Below are 18,036 nucleotides of genomic sequence, written 5' to 3'. Positions count from 1 at the left end.
ATAAGAGTAAGGGTAAGAAACCATCACCAAGCGTGCACCACTGTACCGACGTCGGATCGAAGTACCCACCTGTAAAGATGTCGCGTCTGTCTCCTGACTGCAAAAGAATGTCGACAGGACCTATAAAGGGTCCACCGGGTTAGTATCTATCCCACAACTAATAACCACAGTATCCACAACCCCACAAACAATTTCACGAAGATCGGTTTCCCAATACCGATTACCGTAACTCGCCGGAAGTCCCGAAAACCACACCGAGACGCCATTGGGACCCACTAAGTGTCCCGAAACTCACCGACTCGTGCCACGAGTCATCTGCTGCACCAGAACACTCCGATTTGGATGTTTTGGTAGCAAACACAAGATAACAACACTACACAATTATCACCGGATAATTGTACGAATCCGGGTTCCCGGAAGTGTCTCTTTTGACACCGGAACCCACCGCCGCTCACCCATCATCACCGAACCTACAAAATGATGATGGTGACTAGCCAACAAGGCTTAGCGACCACACACAAGACAACCAAACCACGTCGGAAGAAATCCGAACCGAAACCGCATTCTTTCGGCGAATTTCGCCGAAAAACGCACCGAAATCGACTCTTCGATTTCCGCAAAAGCTAACGGATCATGGACAATCAGTCCAGAGGTCAAACACACTCATACACACTATCCACAGTGGCCCTAGGGTGCACAATTGCACAAAAGTCCCTCTAATTACATAAAATCCTATCATTTTATGTAATTTGAGCGATCAAGTGGCTCGTTCACGCAAACCGAGGACTTCGAAAGTCCGCAGAGACACGTACTGACAGGTCTCGACGTACCGGAGGCCGTGCTCACCATCCGGAGCACAACGGCTCGCTGTGGGAAGCGCAGGAGCAACCCGAAGGTTCGTCGAACAGCGCGCAGCCACGGAAAAACGCACCGAACAGGAGCTAACCAGACAATGCTGATCCAAGGTAAGGTGAGCACTGTGATCAGCACTGATCAGCGGTCAACGTGCTCACCTCCGGAGGCATCGGAACAGCCTCGGATCGCCGGAAAAGCACGCACAAACACAGAACAACAGCCAAAAAGGCTCCACAGGGTCGACACCGCAAAAACAGCGGAACGGGGCCTTCCCGACAGAAACCAAGGTGAGCACGATGATTAGCAACTTGCCAGGATCATCGTGCTCCCTTCCGTAGAGATCGGGGAGGCTCGAGAAACTCGGAACAGTAAACATTCCACAAACAGCCCTATTTCGGGCTTGGCCGGAGCAAGCTTGCTCCGGCAGGCTTCCGGCGGCACGGCTGCGCGCGTGGTGGCCAGGATTGGGTGCGGGGGAGGGAAGGAGCATGGCGCTCACCTCAGGTGACGACGGAGAGCGGCGGCGGCGACGGCGGAGCAAGGCAAGCACGCACAGGCTCAGCTCGGGTTCCGCGGGAAATGGCGGGCACGGCGGCGGCCGCGGAGCTCCAGGACGGCAGCGGAGGGTTGTCTGAGGCCGGAGGGATGCCTCGGGTGTGGTCCCACGCGGCGGCGACGCAGGGAGGGCGTCGCGAGTTCGCCTCGGCCCGAACGGGTCAACCTAGCCAGGGAATGCCCAGACGTCCGCCACAAATACAGAAAAGATACACTGTTTCAGTGGACATAGAAGTCTCCCTGTATTTGCAGGCGTGCACAGTACAAAAGAGGATAACCTCAGGGTACACACAAACAACTGAGATATAGCAACCACTCATACATTATTCATTCAACATTCACAGAACGTTATAACATTCAATATTTAAACATCAATACAGAACATCTTTTTGAAAACTGTTTCCCTACCTCGGACAACTTTATTCTTTAAAAACGCTACCACAGGGGTAGAAACTTTTTATTAACAAAACACAAATCTTTTTATTACATTCACTAAAACGCAAATCAAGATATGAATATAACTGAAATAGCGCAAAACTGAACCATATAAACTAATGCTAGCTATATCAAAACAGATAGTGAGGGGTTAGAAACTAAAACGCGAATAAACTGGGTTCGAAAGCTCTAAGACGGTGGCTCCGTACGTATCTTCACGTCTCGTCTCAAACAACCTCACGCCGCGAGAACTGAAAAATAGTGGAGAGTAGTATATGTAACATGTTCACCTCCCAGTGGGATCTTACAAAGCAGATGAAGAGTAGCGAGGTAATCACCGGAAGTCAGGAAGAGCTAACAAAGTATACGGTAGTAGAAATATAGTAGCGAATAATATGAAGGACATATATATGAAGAGAAGTCATAAGTACTGATGAAAAATGAGTGTATAATGTAACACATATAGTAGCAGACAATGTAACGGAAAGAATACACAGTATGGTATGCATCAAGCAACTACTATAACTATATAGCAAAAACACGGAACTAAGTAGTCCAACAGTACACAATCTAAACCGCGGTGTCGGTCTACAGGACCTCAGGCAAAAGCCATCAACTTGCTCGACCTGGCATTAAGGCTAACACAAAGAGAACACCGTGGACTAGACGGATCGAATGTATCGACTCACTTTCCCGGAAAAGACACCTCCCCTATCGTGGAAATCAGACAAGAGCGCAGTCGTACGTGATCAATGACTCGAAAGCTGTGCGATCATAATATAGATATGATCTATGCCAAAAAACGTGGAACATCAGCGACAATCACCGCCACCTCGGAGCAACCGACCAATAGGTCATCAACTATATAGAAGGACAGAAACTCCTCCAGTCAACTAGAGAGGGAACCACTCCCATCCTACCCGAAGGTTACAAGACTGACTATATAATGTCAACTAACATATATGCAACGACGACCGACGAATAGGTCCAGAGTATATCAATAGAATCCCGAATTATACCTGCGGCCCCCCATAGCCGACAATCAACGCCCTCAGGGTACAGCGACCCTACTAGGTCATCGAAGATGGTTAGAGACTACGACAACCAGGTCAACAGATACGGATGCAACAAATCAACAATAGATACAGACACGGAATGACAGCAACCGACGGCAACTAAGTCAACAGAAACTGAATGAACACAGAGAACTAGGTCAACAGATAAGCATATATGATAGATACTGCTCTTCCTCTACTCAGAGATCTAGCATCGAACAAGAGCTATGTAATCGAATAACAAGGATCGAGGTCAATATACTAATGGGCGATAGTACAATATAAAACATGTATTTTTGGATTTTCTCGAAATCCGTGCGTCAAACTCAAAATCCGTCAGCGCCAATAGTTCCAGAATAGCTGAACCGGTCGAAACGAGCTATTGGACTGCTATGAACGGAGTCCGATACGAGCCTGAAGCCAACTTCACAACGTGGCTTCACCGAAAAAACCAAGTTACTATTCACTTAAGTGAAAAATAAAGATCGCGTAACTCCTCCGTTCTAACTCGTTTTCTCCTGTAACTTGACGAGTACTTATGTAATTAAATTACACACATAAACATCATCAATAGAGAGTTTAGTTGCACTGTCAAAATCTCAGTCCTTACATTATCCCCTCCTTAAAAGAAGTTTCGTCCCCGAAACTTGACCACGTACCCACCGTACTCGAATTCAGACATTGATCCACCAATGCAATATCACCTTTGAGTACTGGTCAGTCACCATTCATTTGGACAGCTCAACCTCCGAAGAAGGGGAGACACCAAGGACTACGTTTTCACTCGAACAAGACGAGGAAACATACCAACCCAAAAACCACAGACCAAAACTCATCGGGATCAACACCATCCTATAACCTGCGGACAAAAACAAAACCGCGACTAGGATTATTCGATCCTAATTTGCAAATTCTGAGATAACAGTTCATCACCCAGAAACACTAAATCCACTCTATCTTGGTCCGTGTAGCCATAACCGACTCGACTACGTCGCTAGCTCACGCTGAAGAAACACGAGTCAATAACACTCACCTCGAAGACCACAGTCTCCCACCAGTTATCACACAAACAGCCAAAGTCAAACCTCCATTAACGGAAAGTCACATGCGACAATCTATAGTCCTAGGTCCAAGACCTCATTTTCCACCTGACCAAAAGATCCAACTGACAATGCCAACTGAGCTAAACAATTTGTCCCCTCAAACCTAATCCGGTACTGACAGACCACCAAATGCTCTTCGCAAGTCCATCACTTGATGCACAAGTCGCTAATCACAAATGCAATACTAACCATCGGTGATGCTCAACACCTGCCTCCACGAGACCCTGTCACTGTCGTCCTACAAGGGACCCTAGCGATCGATGTTCCCAGCAACACCCGTTTACCTGTCTTATTGAGACCGAGGTGCACCTGTCACCAATTTGACTGGACAAGCATACCATTTCATGGTTTGCACGTTAAGCCGAGTCGCAAATCTTATATGCTATCACATACAGTGACAATCAAAGCCAACAACCAGGCTCAAGTCACTCAACAACTGATTTCGAACCTCTCGACAAACAAACCGAGACTATTAAATAACCAAACCTTTTAGTTGTAACAAGTACAACTAAAGAACTACGAACACCCAGACTCGAACTAGAGTCAAAACCCTCGGTAGTGATGATAAATCAACTGCGCAAAACTTGCCAGGGAATAATCCAAGGCTCGACACATGGTCAGAGATGACCATCACTCTAGCTTTTCCCACAAAACAGTCTAGAGAACACATCGACCCAATCCATAAGTCCCAAACGGGAAGATAGTATTTCGTCCCTCCTTCGACAATATATTGTCTGCAGCCAATATACTTATCAAAAGAAGAGCGAAATATCCGAAGATCCACTACCAACAACAAGTTGGAAGCACAACACGATAAAATATCAAGCCACTTGATACCTCTCCACTGAACCAGAAGTTCACAACCACTACTATCGACACATCGACTTTACAAGTCGACATTCGAAATTAGAACAATCCTGAACCGACTCACACGGAGTCCTATAACTTTCAACATCCACAAGCCACTAGAGACTCTAATCAGCGAACTACCCAGACAGAGGCCCCAAACCGCTGATTTCATCAGCAATCAAGGAAGAGAGGTAGGCATCGCAACCCTACCCAAAGATCTGCGGAAGCAGCACTAACAATGCAGTCGCCGAAACGACCGCTATCCAAACCTGGGCTACACCCTAGTAGCCCCACTGAAGTCGCGACCGTAATTGGTCTAAGTACCGTCTCCGTAGAGACACTCACAATAGCTCTCGTGCCCTCAGTAGGAAGAGTGGCCTGGGCGTCGGCAGTTAAGACATTCGCCTAGGCTGAAGATCACCTGGCCCTTCAAGGCCCCACCTGACAGGAGTGGAAACACGTAGGGAACACCGCCCCACCACTCAATGTCCACAAAGAAGCACCGCCACTACTCCCGACTGAGACACTAGTAGCTTGTGCGAAAACCGTAGCACATACGAAAATAACTATTCACTCCGAGTTTACCCAACTCGAATGCAACCCAGGACACAAGTCCAAACCCCGCACTCACGTGCCTATATACCGTAGGTCTTCATATGGGCCAACCTGACCAATGGTTCAGTTCATTTGGTTCAGTTCATTTACTTTTCAAAACAACCTGTGAACGGTGTTGTGGTTGTAACTAGGCTCTGATACCACTTTAATCTGTCATGCCCCGGGGTCCCTTTAGGTTAAAAACACCGCGGAAAATTTTTTTTTTGAAAACCTAACCCCAGGGAATGCCAGATCCGCCACAAATACAGGAAATCCACTGTTTACGTGGATAGAGTCTCCCCTGTATTTGCACGGCGTCGCACAAGTACAAAGAGTAACCCAGGTACAACCACAACCAAATGAATATAGAAACGACTATACATTCATTCATTCACCATTCACATCACAGTTATACATTCAATATTTAAACATAAATCCACAGAAAATCTTTTTGAAAACTGTTTCCTACACGGAAACCTTTATTCTTTAAAAACGCTACCACGAGGGGTAGAAAACCTTTTATTAACGAAAACCACAAATCCTTTTTATTACATTCATAAAACCAAATCAAAATATGATAGTTAACTGAAATACCCAAAAACTGAACCATATAAACTATCTAAGCTATATCAACAGAATAGTAGGGGTAGAAACTAAACCGAATAACCTGGGTCGAAAGCTCTATCGACCGCTACGTACGTATCTCACGTCTCGTCTCAACCCTCACCGCCCGCGATACCTGAAAAATAGTGGGGGAGGTGAGAACATGTAAAAAAGAATAGAAGAAATGTAGATACTGACAACTGCATCCAGAGCAGGATCGTCGGTAGAAAGTTTCGGCGTTTGTAAGAAATCGATTTGTATCCGTTATTCCACAAGACATTCAGGTTCACTTGAGACAAACAGGCCCTTAAACACCCGAGTTGATGTCTGCTGGTGTAAGCAGGGCCTAAACCCTGACATGAATCGATTACACTCGGACACAGAGGACCCGTAACTTACAAGAAAAGTGCGACTGAGATCGGCAGGGAAAGGACGGATTCACATCATCGATGATCCTTGCGTTTAGATGCCAGTGGGTCGCGTGCCTATGACTTCGGTAGCTGAGAGAGCGGACATCTACCCCGAGGCGCATCGATCCCTTTGACATACAGTTCATACCCAGAGGAACCAAGATACGGCGAACTGAAACACAAATTTCTGGTGTCCTGCGATGAAGCTAGTATGTGGCTCAGCACGTGGTGATGCTATTTGATTTTCATCAGATAAAGCCGAGCATACACTGGTCGAGATCCTACTCCAAGGACTCCAAGGCAATGAATGGAAAAAAAATCCCTGATAATATTGGAAACGCATGAAAATGAACCTACTGTTATCCACGACTCCATCCTGTTTCGTATACAGAAGAGCAAAATTGAAGTAAAAACTATTCTCATATGGGCAGATTTCACTGTACTAGAGTTGATCCTACTTATCGATCGATCAACACCGTATATACACAACTTACGGCGTATGACCATTTTGATCAGTTGTCAACCTTCACAATTATTTTACGTTAAACTGACGAGAACGAAACATAACTACAATCCAGTTTGATAATTTTAAAAACTGCGTACTGAACTCAAATCAATTATTAAAATTTATGAACTTAAAATAAAAGTTATGGAAAAGGATTGTTCAAGCCTAAAAAAGCACTTCATAATCAAAACTATATACTTACCTATAAAATAAAATAATGAGATCCAACCATAATGTTATATAAAATATCTTATCCTTCTCCCACTTGATGAGCAAAGTACAAAGTTACATATAATCCAACGAAAAAAAGCAGCAAGTAAATACAGGAACATTATCAATAAAAAAAAAACAGATAGTCATAACCCATCATACATACCATTCCACATACAAATCACATTAATAACACCTATATTATATCATAATTACACCTACAACCGGTCCACACCCAATTAACTCACTTATACTAACAATTTTTATATACTAAAAATCTAAAAAAGTCTAAATTTAAAATGAATAGTAAATACATCCCCACAAACCATATAAAACCCCTCATCCCCTAGATCCGCATTTTGGATCATCACACACATAATTAAGAAAACAAAAGAACCAACTCCAAACTATATACAACACGTACTAAAACCCATACTAACAACCAGTCAAATCAAAAATATATTAAAAACAAAAAAAATAATATAAATCTTAAGATCTACAGTCTCCGGGAAGAACAAGCCTTCCTCTTCATCGTTTTCATTTGCACTTCAATATCGGATCGCCTGTAAACTGGATCTAGAGATAATACCTAAAAAAAATCAGCATGGTTCTGATATTATTCCCTATGAACGAAAGGCCCCAATAATCAACACTAACAAAAAAATCTTACAAAAATAATAGGACATAAAATTTAGACAAAAATATTGATGTTTAATAGTAAAATTTCTTATCAAAATTACTTATTATATTCACACTAAATTTCAAACTAAAAAAACAATCGAGGGCACTGATCATCCTGGATCAATAAAGATAAATGATATTCTGTAGCCACACAACCGCCTCACTTCCTCCGTCCATCGCGAGAAGAACTCGGCTCCAGGTATCGACTGGCAAACGAGAGATGTAAATAGCAGAAGAGAATTCGTAAACACGACTTTCACTATGACCCAAGTGTTCAAATGATCCTATAATTCAAATTTAAGCGAGGAGGCCGATCGACATTTAAATCGCAGACACCAAAACGAAGACCAAAAGCTCAACGATACGTATCCCTGGGCCTATTTCTAGAGAACAGCAAGTTACATGACAGCTAGGACTCTAATGGAAGCAAGTTGAAAACTTCAAGTCATCATGCTATAATTCATACTCCAAGAGTGAGCCTGAGGTATTACAAGTCAGAGCAAGTCATATCGCTATTAGATGACCAACATACACAGAACAATCCATAGAAAGACACCATGAGCTTCGCGGGTCCTTAGAACTAACGAAGCTTATTTACATGTCTCTCTAGCTCGGACTATCCGCGATGCGAGACTGGCTCGATAAATCTAACACTCCGTGCACTTCCGCCCTATAATAACGCTACCAGGCGGGCATACGCGAATGGCAAGTACGAGGCTTATATTCGGGCTCGATCTGTCGATTCACTTTGGTGGTATCAACGTTGGGGAAGCCAGTTGATCTGGGCCCAGACTTAGTGGAGGATGCGAGGCAAAGCTCCGCATTGCGAGGAGCTGGTCTTCAGACTGCTACAGATGAACAGATGACTACGCGGATAGTCGGAGGACGGACCTAGAGTTTCAGGTCAGTGAACATGTGCGGCCCATGTGTGCTTCCAGGGATAGCGTTTGTTGCGGAACGAGCTTAGTCTCGTTTGTGGACGTTTGAGATCCTAAGGCTTGGTCAATCGTATATGGCTGCTTACCTCCAAGTCTCGCCGGGTGTACATAGTCTTTGCACGTGTCCATTCTTAGAAGTACTTCAGATCCGTTTCACACGTCATCATCGATGTCTATTCACTACGAGAGGATTGAGCAGTGAGGAGGTCCGATTAGGATTCTGCACTGAGGTAGCAATTGCGGAGGGACATTCTTATCTGGGGTTCAATGGAGAACCATGAGGACTAGCCGGAGGCATTTGGATTGGAGTCCTCCATGCGGGAGCGTTATCACACATCTTTTTACAAGGGATATTTGATTTAGTTCGGACTAATATTCTTGTAAGGGGGGAATGATGTAATAAATGATCATTTTTTTTTAATGAAATTAAACACTTTTGTTGATAATGTTCTTATGTGTAATGATAATTATAAAAGACACTTCGAATTCAGGACGAATCGTGAGAGCTACAGTAGAGCAGTATAGAGCCCGAAGTTCGACTTTAAGTGGAATTGTAATCCGGTTTTCCGGAGAAGACACGAAGCACAACTTTGCGCCTGGACAATGAACAAGACCTCCAAGCATAGACTCTGCAATACTCGTGTTCGAACTTCGTCGACCTATACTGAACATTGGCGTGACGTCGGAATTGGGTTTAGATGCCGGTTGTCGAGAAAAAGGGTTTAATGGTTTTTACAATAGATTATACTATATGTGGTTTTAGTGAACGCATTGACGGTGGGTTTATGTCGCAAATACGAGATCTCTTTCGACGAAACAAAATCTAGGAATCGATTGCCCGCAGCGTGCTCGATACGCGCTGCGCATCGTTCGGCTACGACAGACGGATCTTCGAATCGCGAAAAGTCGTGAAGTGGACTGATTTGACAAAAAGGATAATCGAGAAGAAGCCCATTATTTTATGCCAGTTTTGCAATTTCGCCTCCGCGAGAGGATGTCTGTCGCAAGAGTGACACTCAACTGGGTAGGGAGGGTCGAATCGATCACATTCGGGGGTTATTCCGCATTTATCTCTACATATATATAGAAATGCTAGGTTTCGTAGGTGAAACGCCTAAACCTCTAATCCGCCCTGCAGCTTGACCAGGACACCTACCGCTCCACTGAGCCCTGCCTGTCTGTGCGACGCGCCGGCCGCCGGCGTGCTGGCTCCGCACCGGAAACCCCTACCTGCAGCCTCCTCGGTCGCACGCTCTCGCCACCCTTTCCCTCCTTGGCCGAGAGCAGGTGGGCGGCAACTACCTCCACCCTCTGGAAGGAACCGGCCGTCCAGGCGTTTCTCCCAGCTCGCTCGGCATCCCGGACGTTGCGGAGTGCTAGGGAGCTCGCTGCAGCCCGGTTCTTACCCAGCCGAGCCTCGGGATCCTCAGAGCTCGGACGCGCCGCCACACCTTCATTCCGCGCCGTCTACCCACGACGAACCCGGTTGACTCCGCGTGCTTCCCCGTCGTCCCGACGCTCGCCGACGCCGCTGACAACTCCCGAGCCGCCAGATCCTGTGGCGGGCGCCTTGGACCGCGCCCTCCCCGATGCTGCCGGCCACCGTGGGTGCACGAGGCTTGCCCTCTGACTCCGCGCCGAACCACCACTCGCAGCCGCCGACCTCCTCCGGCCGCGCGCATGCGCCGCCTGTAAGACTCAACCCGAAGAGGAAGCTGGAACGGCGTGTATCTCAGCCGACCGCGCCACGCATTGTCGCGACGCCGCCGCCAGCAGCGCTAACGACCCGGACCGCTCCTGAACCGAGTGCTGCCTCCTCCGTCCGCGAACCGGCCCGCCTCCGGCCCGCCGGCCACCAGCCCGACTCCCCACTTGTTCGCTGTACACTTGGGATTATTCATGTTCCCACGCACTGCAGTTCTAATTTTCCGGTACCTTTCGGTGATCAGGACATCCCGATATACCGGGAGATGAGGCACATATGATCTTGGCTCGTGCTGAACACGAGCTCAACTCCGGTTGGGGTAATGGTGGCCTGGGTAGTGAGCTTAAGGACAATCTTTGCGGCTGATTTGCGCTGTTCGTGAATTCCCGCATCGTCCGTGCACGCGTACGCAGTGGCCGCATGCCTCCGAAAGTACACGGCCTCTGGACCTGAACTGTCAGCGAGTACACGGTTCGTTTAATCGCTCTCTTGTTCATGCACTGGTCCAGAAAAGCTTGAATATAACACAAAATATGCGATTGCAGTACCTGTGATGACTTTAGGATTCTTCTCGTTGTAGATATTGTTTGGCAGCATGTTGGGCAGATAACTCTGACTGATCGTCCAAGCCCTAAGCCCTTGCGGAATCAAAGTGTTTTCCGGAGAGTCGTTTTCGCGAAATTCCGCCGATAGAAACGCAGTTCGATTCGGAATTCTCTCGATGGTTTTGGATATTTTTGTGTTCGGTCGTCTAAGCTTTTGGCTGATCACACTGATCGTTCGTGGGTTTGGAAACGATAGGTAGGGCGAGGGCGAATTCCGGTGCGGCTTTCGCGATCTGGTTATACGGTAATCGGTTTTGGGAAACGTTTTTGTGGGGCTCACTGAAGGGGTTGTGAGTTAGCATTACATGACAAGGGTTAGATTTTAACCCGTTGGATTCTTTCGTAGGTTCGCCTTGCACGTCTTCACAGTTCGAGAAGGAATCGTTCAGATACGTACAGGTGAGTACTCTCGACGCGTAGCGGTCAATGGTGGCACTCGGTTAACAGGTTTCCTTCACCCTACGTTTACCTCTACTTATAGTTATCATCTGAGGCTTGCACCTGCAATTTATAATCTAATTCTCTACCATTCGTTATTTCATCGTTGATATCATGCTAGCGAGTAGAGTTGACTTATCTGTTCACTATCTAAGTGATTTGTTGGCGGCATTCCCCTATTTTGATACCTAGAACCTGTTCGGGTCGAGTTGTACACGTTCCATTTTGACTACGTAGACGATAGTTGCTGATGGCCTATACAGTCGGTGCGGCTCCTGAGTGGCCGGAGCGCTATTGACCGATGGTGTGATCTTTGAGCATACACATGACGCACTACAGTACGGCATTTTCACGAACAACACAGGTGATCCACGCAAGAGGGTGTTCTTTTCGCGGAACGTGTTGGATTGCCAACCCGTGACAGGGGCTTCATTGCCGATGTATATGCTTCTGATCCACGGCTTCATGCGAGGTCATGGTACAAGGTTGAGTCATGATGGCATGCAGCCTTGAGGTCTTACGACAATAGGCAGCGAGATTGGTAATTTTGAGGGCTTTTCGTCATTGACGACATTCATACATAGCTATAGTGTTTATTTCCATTACATCCTTATTGTTTATTGTAGCTATGTTTTTACTTACTCTGCATCTATAACTTGTCAGCATCTTTACTTATCAATACTTATATCTATCTATTCTCCGTGAATGTGAGTACCCCTCGCCTCTACGCTTGCCACCCACTGGGAGGGAGACATGTTTCCTTGTCTCACCCCGCCATTACAGGGAGTAGCACTCGAGTGACAGCTGGTGAGGCAGCGTAGTCTAGCGTGCGATAGAGCTCCTTCCAGTCGAATTATATCTATTTACGCCTTGCACTGCTTGAATACATACTTAACATATAGTTCAGTTATCTTTATATATATGACTATATGGTTTTCAATTGTTTTGAAATGTACTAAAGGAATTGATTTTTGAAATAAACAGTTTCTACCCCTCGTGTAGCGTGGTTTGAAAAAGAATGGCCCCGTGTGGAAGATTCTAGTTATCAAACTGATTTTCTGTGGTTTATGGATTAGTATTTCAAAAATCAGTTTCTAGGTAGGAACATTTTAACTAGATAGATGTGAATGTTATTCATAATTCAAAGTATCATTACTGTGTGTGTGAATGAATGGATGAATTCATCTATCCTGTTGTCATCTGGTTTGGGTTGTGGTTGTGGTGTATCCTATACTCCTCTTGTACTTGTGCGACGCGGTGCAAATACAGGGAGACTCTTCCGTAGTGACCATGAACTCCTTATTGTGGCGGATCTGCACACTCTTGGTCAGATTTTCAAAAAAAAAAATTTCAGACTTTTCCGCTCAGATCTTTAACTAAAAGGGACCCGGGGCGTGACATTACCATGAAACATACCACTCTTTCTGCGGTACCGCCCCCGCCAGCCGGGCGCGCCCTCGCCCGCCCCCGGCAACCCAATTACAAGGGATAACATAGCAAGTGTACCTGTCACGCAAGTCCTGGAAAGTGCAAGCTCTGAGACATAAGCACCATACCTCCTACCTAAAACTCATAGGGACTTTCCCTCTGTTCCTGAGATATGCTCTAACATGCACCTCATTCTTTACATCAGTTTCAAGCCCCGTTCAATAAGGGGATGATTATTCGACTATTATGGCTCATCGAACTTCAACAATTTGAGAATGTCTAAAATATATAGCAAGGTCCTTTTGTTTAGTCAGAATCGACTACTTATCGCTGTACGCTCTGCTTAATCGATTTGGCGATCAAATAGATATTACTTCTATATTAAATTTTTGTAGCGACTTCTGTCGTCTCACTTTCTTCTTTTTTCGTCTCGTACAAGCTTTGGTCTGATCTTTGTCTTTAGATCAACATATTTTCGAGTTAAATCACTTTAAGAAATATCCCTGAAATACCTACCTATTATGAGGTTATCATGAGGATCAGACTTTGGCCAATCAGAATCTGCTTACAACAGTGATTGGCAACCCTTAAAGACGAGTTGCAGCACCAACACACAACTTTAGCCCAAACGCTCTGAGCGCGCGGCTCCAATTCAAGTCAATTAATGGCTAAAAACAGAAGAATAAAATTCAGGAAAAAGCTTTTCTCAGCTCACAAGAGCATCCTTTATGAATCGCCGAAGAAAATGTCGAAGCTGCCAGCCACAATATAGCCAATGGAAGCCAACTCAAAGATTGTTAATATTGATCATTTTGTAATATTCTAACATTTAATCTTGGTTTTTTCTCTAAGCACAATAGATGGGTAATTCTCTTCAGATATTTTTTCGTTAATTGAATTTTCATTTTCTTGAACCATCTCTTTTTTCAATAATATGCATTTCTTTTATATTGCGACATAGACTTGAAATGGTCCATCCCAATTTGGAACATTTTCTATACATTCGGTCGTTTTTGACCGCTTGAAAACAGCCGAAGTACTACATCACCGACGGCATATATTTTTTGATCGAATATCTTATTGGTATGCCGCTAATACACTCGTTCTATGGTATGCTTCAAATTACTTAAAGCTATTACCGATATCACATTCTCCTCTGCTTTGTCCTTCATTAAATTATTATATTCATCACACGACAATCTTTTCTTTTCTGTCCTCAAAGAAGAACGTTATCTCTCGCTGTGAATTACGCCTCATTAGACGTAAACTAACTGGAAGGTGTATGCCTATTGCCGTTTTTATTGAATAGTTCGCATGCCCATAATACTTCGGAAAGTTTTCATTCAATTTTCCCCTCGTGCTTTCCGAATATGTGTTCATTATATTAATGATATTTTTTTCTGTTCTACTTGTCCATTCAATTTGTGCATAATAAGAAGTATGAATGAAGCAACTTATATTGTTCGAAGACTCGATGAACGAACGAACTGCCCTGTAAACATTGTCGTGATCTGTAAGTACTTGAGTTTTGAAGGCACTAAACTCTCCGTTGACAATGTTTAGTGTGTAATTTCAAATTACATAAGCATTCGTAAGTTTCAGAAGAAAAACAAGTTAAACGGAGAAGTTACGCGATTTTAATTTTCCCATTAAGTGAATAGTAACTCCGATTTCCGGAGAAACTACGAGTAGAAGTTGCTCTCTGGTGCATATCGGACTCCGTTCAAGCGATCGCAATAGCTTCGTTTGATCGCTTCAGCTATTCTGGAACTAAGGGGCCGACGGATTTTGATTTGACCCGAAAATTTTTTGATAAATCCAAATAAATACAATTTTTATATGTATTTGTGCGTAATTCTTCTATGAGAGTTGGAACGGTTCTCGTCGCATCGCGCCGATGAGATAACAAAATGGTGATTTGTTGTCTCCGTGGTCTGATCGACTGGTGCAATCCTTCCAAGATCTGACCGATCGGCATCTGCGGAGATCGCCACGTTGATTCGAGAAGTCGGCGATGGCAAAACAGTAATTTCGCAAATCGCGACATTTATTACCTGTTTTACCCGAATAGACGTGTGGAGGGGTATTCCTGCCTTTTATTCAAGCTGTGAGGGACTCGAATGAAATACGAGTTGGAGGGACTTTGCACGATTTTATCGCCTAACTATTTAAAAGGGTCTTCTAGGGTTTTCAGGAAACCTAACCTTGGGGTCCTCTTGCCTTAACGCCCACTCTCACGTTCCCTGCTCTCCCGCGCGCGGCCCCCCACCTGACAACGCGCCGCCGCCGGAGCTGGCTGCTTCCTCCACCTCTCCATTGTTTCTTGCTTCAACCTTCAACCCCCCACTTGTGCTGCTACCTAGGGTGAACCAACCCTCGGCTCCATCCTCGACACAGGCCCGGACCCCGCGACCATCTCCCTGCATCCGCCACCAGCGCAGCGCGCCGAAGGCGCGCCTGCCGGCCTAGCAATCCGCGGCCAAGTCGGCAGATCGGGCAGAGGTGTTGATCCTCCTCGTCCCGCGCCGCCGCCACTAGTGTCGGCCGCCGCCGCCTCCCCCGACCTCCGCACCCTCCTCCGGCCAAAAGGTCACCGCCACACCATGGGCCTGCCCGCCGCCAAGGGAGCAGTCAAAGCTCGGCGGCGTTTGCGCGCCAACCGCGGCGGCCGCCGCCATCGTCGCCGCCTCCTTCCTCCCGTCCTCGCGCCGTCCTAGGACCGCGCCCGACACCCCGAACTGTCCCCAGCGCCGCCCGTGCCGGCAGCACCCGGACCCGAGCCTTGGCACGTCGGGGCCTCAAGTCTCTCCGACCGTCGCCGCCACAGAGCTCCCCAGTAGCCAGAAAAAAAAAAAAAAAAAAACAACTGAGGTGAGCATCATGTTCTCATAACCCCACACCATCCCTGGCCGCCACGCGTGCTCTCCGTGCCGCCACGGATAGCGGCCGAGAACTTGCTCCGGCCAAGCCGAAATAGGGTAGTTTGGTATGGTTTACCATTCGAGCAACCCAAGCCTCGCCCGATCTCTGCGAAGGGAGCATGATACTCGTACAATTGCTGATCATACGTGCTCACCTTTAGTTTCTGTCGGGAGACTACCGTCTTCTGTTCGGCGTGTCGAACTGTCAGCCTTTTTTGCTGCTGTGTTTTGGGTTTGGCACGTCTTAATCCGAGCTACCGAGCTGTTTCCGATGCTCCGATGGTAGCACGTGACCTTTTGTCCCGTTCTATACCAGTGCTCACCTACATTGATCAGAGCATTTATATCGGCTAGTTTGCGGCGCGATTTTCCTGACTGCGCGCTTTGTGATTGGGTTGCTCTCACGCGCCTTCCACAGAGCCATCTGCTCAGATTGTGAGCACGCCTCTCGTGCATAAAGAACATGGTCAGTACGAATCTGGCAGACCGTTGGAAGTCCTTCAGTTTGCGTGAACGAGGCCAGTTATCGCCCAGATTTACATAAAATATTGGATTACTTAAATATAGCTTTTGTGTCAATATGGCCTTGTGGTACGTGCAGTGTATAGTGTGTGTGGTGACATCGTGGACTGATTGTCCAATGATCCGTTAGCATTTTGCAGAAATGCGAAGAATCATTTCGATCGTTTGTCGCGCAATTACGCTGAAAGAACGCAGTTTCGGTTCGGATTCTCACGAACGTGTTGGTTTATCCTGTAAAATTATCACTAAGCCTTGTTTTGCTGGTCACCATGCCCATTTTGTGGGTTCGGTGATGATGGGATGACGACATTGGTTCGGTGTCGAAATAGACCACTTCGGGAACAACCGATTGTACATTATCCGCGATAAATTGTGCAGGTGTTTATCTGTGTTTGCTACCAAAACTCCAAATTGGAGATTTTTGGGCGCACGTTACTCGTGACATCGAGCGGTGATTCGGTACACTTAGTGGTACGCGACGGTGTGCCAGTGTGGTTCGGGACTTACCGGCGTTCCGGCAATCCGGTTTGGGAAAACTGATTCCAAGTGATTTTATTTGTGGGGTTATGCGTTTAGTGATTTATCTGTTAGTGCGGTTGCCTAACCCAGTGGACCTCTCCTTAGTGTCCGGTTACATCTTTCGGCAAGTCCGGAAACAGGCGCGAAATTACTTACAGTGGGTTACTATCGATCCAACGTCGGTACACGTGGTGCTGCTCGGTGATTGGTTTTTACCCTTACTTCTTCTATTGTTACTATTGCATAGTATATTTGAGCATTTATATTCGTATACACTCTCGTGTTTTGCATGCTTAGTAAATCTCGAGTAGATAGAGTATTTCTATCTACACATGCGTATCTGTGACCTAATTAGTCTTGTTGCATCAGATAATCTTTGACTTAGTTTTGGTCGGTCTTGTTACATTTCCGTATCTGTTGACTAGTTGGTTTTGTTGATGCAATTCGTATTGTTTGACATTGTGTCGGTCTCGTACTTCATATCTGGGATTTGTTGTCATCATTGGACACTGTGGACCTTGATCCAGCAACAACTCGACTCTCTTGTCATGTGTTTCGATCATGGTTGATCGTGTTCGGCGTTGTTACGCCCTGTTTCTGTGCTTGGCCTAGCACCGGCTCACCCGATTTTACATTGAAGCCATACCCAACATGACTTATCACAGCACTTTGAGGTATTCATGAACCGTCGTTGGACTACCGAACCGAGTGTCGTTTCCGGATGGGATCGTCTATGGGGCGGTGAATCAAGGTGTGCACGAATTAGTGACAGGCAGCGCTTGAGGTCTGCGGACCAATATAGCAGTACAATTGGGTATATTATGGACTTCTGTCCGGTTGACGCCATACGACTATAGACAGGTTGTTGCATGTATACTTACCGTCTCCTTCCTTTACGTTGTCTGCTAATATAGTTTTTGCATTATACTATTCCAGTTGTTTCATATACAGTAGCGGTAAGTTGTAACTTTCATTTATATAATATTTTTTCGTTCAAATTATTATTGGCTACTGTACTTTTCACTGACGCATACTGTGTTAGCTCTTCCTGATACCGCTGAGTAATCCTCGCCTATCGTTGTGGTACCCACTGGAGGGAACATGT

General features: G+C 45.9%; 1 protein-coding gene across 1 annotated transcript; it reads left to right on the top strand.

The window, feature by feature from the left end:
* Window positions 1-10,382: 10,382 nt before the first annotated feature.
* LOC109703817 (translation initiation factor IF-2-like) lies at window positions 10,383-15,686 on the top strand. The gene is made up of 3 exons (XM_020224538.1): window positions 10,383-10,674; window positions 11,450-11,502; window positions 15,333-15,686. The coding sequence occupies exons 1-3, from the start codon at window positions 10,383-10,385 to the stop codon at window positions 15,684-15,686; spliced, it is 699 nt and encodes a 232-aa protein (XP_020080127.1).
* Window positions 15,687-18,036: the final 2,350 nt, after the last annotated feature.

Source organism: Ananas comosus, unplaced genomic scaffold, assembly GCF_001540865.1.
Source record: "Ananas comosus cultivar F153 unplaced genomic scaffold, ASM154086v1, whole genome shotgun sequence".
Classification (NCBI taxonomy): Eukaryota; Viridiplantae; Streptophyta; class Magnoliopsida; order Poales; family Bromeliaceae; genus Ananas; species Ananas comosus.
This window is presented reverse-complemented; position numbering and strand designations above follow the sequence as displayed.